We start from the raw sequence: 4,934 nt of genomic DNA, 5'->3' as shown, positions 1-4,934 counted from the left end.
ATGAAACTTTATTAGCTTTTATTATAACTAAATGCTATTTTTTAAAAAATAGAAATTTTAGGTTCAATCAACAAGAAGGAAGAGTCCATTTCGGGTGCCAAATAACTATTGTAGTTCTAATCAATAACTCTATTAGCTTTTATCTCATTGTTTGATTAGATTCAATTAAAAAGAACAATTATTTGATTAACTTCAATTAATTTTTGTTTTCTTTTTAAATAATCAAAATTTTCAAAAATGTTTCCACTACTAGTTCTAACCAATAACATTTATCTCAACATTATTCTTAACGCCAATAAAGATTGTCTATAATATAAAAAATATTTAAATTTTAATAATTATTTTTTAAATGAACAAAGTTAATTAAAAAATCTTCCAACTTAATTTATAAAATTGCCGTGTGTTTTTTAACATTAAAAAAAAACATATATATTTTTTTAATAAAATTTACTCAAATTCTTTTAATACTATTAAAAAAATATGTATTTATTACTGAACAATTTGTAGATTAAATTACTATATCCTTTTTAAATTACATTATTGGTACTTTACTGTATTAAAAATATTTGATAACTAGATAGCAATTAACAGGTCACAGGTGAAGCAATAATTTATTATTAGCTTGATAAAAAAAAATAGTAAATATTAATGTGAGTAAATCTTAATTATTTAGTTTATTGAAATTTATTAAAAATAATTAGATGATAAAAAAATAATTCCTCAGAGGCGAATAGGCGATCATCCCGCGTAACCGCGTTATCATCATCTGCCAGTTAACATATAATCTCATATAAAAATATATTTTACAGAAAAGAAAATTCTGAGTCGGAGCCAGCACTCTCTCTCTCTCTCTCTCTCTCTCTCTCTCACTGAAAGGCTGACAGCAATCATTTTCCAGTTCTCAATCAATCGAAGGCAACGAAAATGGCGAACCATAGAACCGCACGCACCGCAGAGAGAGGCGCCGGCGTGAAGTTCAGCTTCAGAGTGTTGGGGTGCGCCATCACTGTGGCTCTCTGCCTCTTCTTCACTCTCTCTTTTCTCTTCACATCTCGCACCGACACTTCCCACCTCCACCACCTCGTAAGTCTCTCTTTCTCTCCCTCTCAGATCTGATTTCCGGGAAAATTTTCCCGAGAAACAAACAGGTTGTTTCTTATGTGAGGGAACTTTTTTATTATTTATTTATTTTTGTTTTTTTGTTTCTTTTTTTTTTTGGGGTTTCGGTTTGAGTTACGGTTTAACTTCTGGATCTTAACATTACGGATCCGCGGGAAGAAATGTAATTGACATGTTAGGTTTCTCTTTCCCCGGAAAATAGTTTGTCTTTTTCTATTCTCTCGGGAAACTAACGGGTTTCTACTGTGGAATCTCAGTGTAAATGCGGCAAATTCTTGTAGTTGAAGCATGTTGTTTAATTAATTAATTTACTTACTGGATTGATATGAATTAGGGTTTCGCGTCGGGTTCATATGGATTGGGAACTACGAGAAGATCCGTACTTGCGCTCAAATCGGACCCTCTCAAGCCCCGGTTGGACCAGATCCGGAAGCAAGCGGACGACCACCGGTCATTGGCTCTGGCGTACGCTTCCTATGCGCGAAAGCTCAAGCTCGAGAACTCCAAGCTCGTTAGGGTTTTCGCCGATCTCTCGCGGAACTACTCCGATCTCCTCAACAAGCCCTTGTATCACGGTCTCTACGAATCCGACGGAATCTCCCTCGATGAATCGGCGTTGCGGCAATTCGAGAAGGAAGTGAAGGAACGAATCAAACTGACGAGGCAAGTGATCGCGGAAGCGAAGGAGTCTTTCGATAATCAGTTGAAGATCCAGAAGCTGAAGGATACCATTTTCGCAGTGAATGAGCAGTTAACCAAGGCGAAGAAGCAAGGAGCTTTCTCGAGCTTGATAGCCGCAAAATCGATACCCAAAAGCTTGCATTGCCTCGCAATGCGGTTGATGGAAGAGCGAATCGCCCATCCAGAGAAGTATTCAGATGAGGGGAGGCAGACTCCACCGGAGCTTGAGGATCCGAAGCTTTACCACTATGCAATTTTCTCGGATAATGTGGTTGCAGCGTCGGTGGTGGTCAATTCGGCGGTAAAGAACTCGAAGGAGCCGTGGAAGCATGTTTTCCATGTTGTGACTGATAAGATGAATCTCGGGGCGATGCAAGTTATGTTCAAATTGAAGGACTATAATGGAGCGCACATTGAAGTGAAGGCAGTTGAGGATTACAAGTTCTTGAACTCTTCGTATGTGCCAGTGCTTCGGCAATTGGAGTCTGCAAATCTCCAGAGGTTTTACTTTGAGAATAAGCTTGAGAATGCAACAAAGGACACCACAAACATGAAGTTTAGGAACCCAAAGTATTTGTCGATATTGAATCACTTGAGGTTTTATTTGCCGGAAATGTACCCAAAATTGCATAGGATTCTGTTTTTGGATGATGATATAGTGGTTCAGAGGGACTTGACAGGGTTGTGGAAGATAGATATGGATGGGAAGGTGAATGGGGCGGTCGAGACATGTTTTGGGTCGTTCCATCGCTATGCACAGTACATGAATTTCTCACACCCTTTGATTAAGGAGAAGTTTAACCCAAAAGCTTGCGCGTGGGCTTATGGGATGAACTTCTTTGATTTGGATGCTTGGAGGAGGGAGAAGTGCACGGAAGAATATCATTACTGGCAGAATCTGGTAATGATTTGATTTTTTCTCTGTTAACATACTTGTTTTCGTGCATTTACCCATGCTTGAGCAACATTTGGTGCCCTATTAAACTGTACTGAGCTCGAATGATTTTATTTTACAACCTGTTTTGGTTGCAAATTCTGATGCACTAGTTTGAACCAATTGATCTTGTTTGTTGCTTTCTAAACACCGTCTGTTTTGTTGCTTTTTGCTGCTAGAGGCTTCACTTTTAAGATATAAAGCTTATTAGACATCGTAGTCTTATTGTCATTAATATGTTTTCTTTTGCATTTTCGTGGGTTAGTCAGTACTGTACCATATCTTTTGCGAGAAACCTTGTCTGGGCGCTAGTAGTATTTACTGATCATTTTAATCTTGTTGCAGAATGAGAACCGTACCTTGTGGAAATTGGGGACATTGCCCCCAGGTCTAATCACATTTTACTCAACAACGAAGCCGCTGGACAAATCGTGGCATGTTCTTGGACTTGGTTACAATCCAAGCATTAGCATGGATGAGATCCGCAACGCGGCAGTGGTGCACTTCAACGGGAATATGAAGCCATGGCTCGACATTGCCATGAATCAGTTTCGACCCCTTTGGACAAAGTATGTTGACTATGATTTAGAATTTGTCCAGGCTTGTAATTTTGGTCTCTGAATAATGATACTCATGGTTGAAGTCTCTCTCTCCAAGGAATTTGCGTATACTGGCCCCATAGCAAGTATCATGTCATTAGTTCTGTTGCTATTTATTTACACCTTAACCAAGTCATTATTCTGCACGCAAGAAAAATTGCTTTCTACCCAAGTGTAAAGTACTTCTTTGCTATATCAGTTTTAGAATTCCTCTTTGAATTGTCCATACGAGTATTTTGTCTACAGATGTTAATCATTAAGAAGATCGTTGTATCCTTATCACAATATTCAAGTTGCTTTTAGCTGTTCATTTTACCCTTAAAAATGTAGCGACTTTTTGTTGTAACATCTTCTGTTTTTAAATATGAATTTATTTATCATAAGCAGAGATGACGGTAATTTTATGTATAATCTGTTGAACCATTCTTGTTCATGGAGTTTGAGTTCAATATTTTCTTTAATGCTCTAGTGCACTCTCTATTGCTATGCATGCTCTCTTTTATTTTCTTGTATGGTAAACATCAGAGTTCTCATTCTGTCACCCTTTGTAAAGCACTGGATTCAGTTAAACAACAGTAGCATTTTACTACCTGGATTTCAAGAGGGAAGAAGTGCACTGGAAAAACAGATTATTGTCCATTTTCACTTTTTTTTTTTGTCTCCAAGTCGTTTAATGCTATCTTGTCTTGCCTATATTGTATGTGTGATAATTCTTTCTTCTGCTATACCAACATCTTCTTTGTATTTTCTTTGCCGTTCTCCATTTCTGCTGTTTCTTCTTGTAGTCTAGGGTATAAGGTGCAGTCCAGATGATTTTTGCATTATATCATGAGAGTACTAGTTGCCCTTTGATCATGCATTTAGAACAGCCATGGACATGATGACCCCGTATGAGTAATTTGAATTCTTTTTTCTTTTGTCCCTTAAATCTTTCTTTTGGTTTAAATTTTGATGTATTTTCCTGTTTTTGAAGTTCTTATAAGGATAGACAGTCCTCACCTGTAACTTACAGTAAGGGATAGGGTTGGCCGTAGAAGGTGGTTGTGTCTTTATGGTTTTGTTTGTTTAGCCTGAATGAACGGGGGATGGGTTTCTTTTCTTTTGTTTCATCTTTGGTCTTTATTCTCTCTCGTCTTGCTCCCAAAGTGTCTTTTACCTAGGGCACAAATGGCAAAATTGCTTTGATGAATTTTGTTTCCCTTTCACTTTTTTGTCGTCCTCTTAAGCATCATATTTGACCTTTGAAGATTTGTCCTCTTCTATTTTACCCACTTTTTATTTTGAGAAGGAACATATTTGAAGTAAACAACACCAAGTAAAAACTATTGCTACCCAAAAGATATATTGTTTTATTAGTGGTTTTGATGACTATTGATTAATCTTTTATTAGTAGTTGAACAAAGAATAATGCTATACACCATACTTTATCTCATTTTGCTGATGTGACACTATTAATCTGCCATTGAATTTGCGTATTTGTTTGTTTGTTTGAAACAAGGGATCTAAAGGTTAATTTGCAGTGTCACATTTCTTAAGTAGAATAAAAGTGTGGTGTATAGCATTTCTCTATAACAAAATGAGCTTTAGATGAATATTGAGGT

The 4,934-nt window shown here is 36.9% G+C and overlaps 1 protein-coding gene across 1 annotated transcript; it reads left to right on the top strand.

Annotated features, from left to right (window-relative positions):
• Window positions 1-867: 867 nt before the first annotated feature.
• On the top strand, window positions 868-3,648 carry LOC132191743 (galacturonosyltransferase 8; the record flags this gene model as incomplete). The annotated part of the gene is given in 3 exon segments (XM_059606836.1): window positions 868-1,083; window positions 1,454-2,701; window positions 3,080-3,648. Coding segments are annotated over 3 exon segments (1,683 nt in total). The 3' UTR covers window positions 3,356-3,648.
• Window positions 3,649-4,934: the final 1,286 nt, after the last annotated feature.

This window comes from Corylus avellana, chromosome ca1 (genome assembly GCF_901000735.1).
Source record: "Corylus avellana chromosome ca1, CavTom2PMs-1.0".
Taxonomy (NCBI): Eukaryota; Viridiplantae; Streptophyta; class Magnoliopsida; order Fagales; family Betulaceae; genus Corylus; species Corylus avellana.
This window is presented reverse-complemented; position numbering and strand designations above follow the sequence as displayed.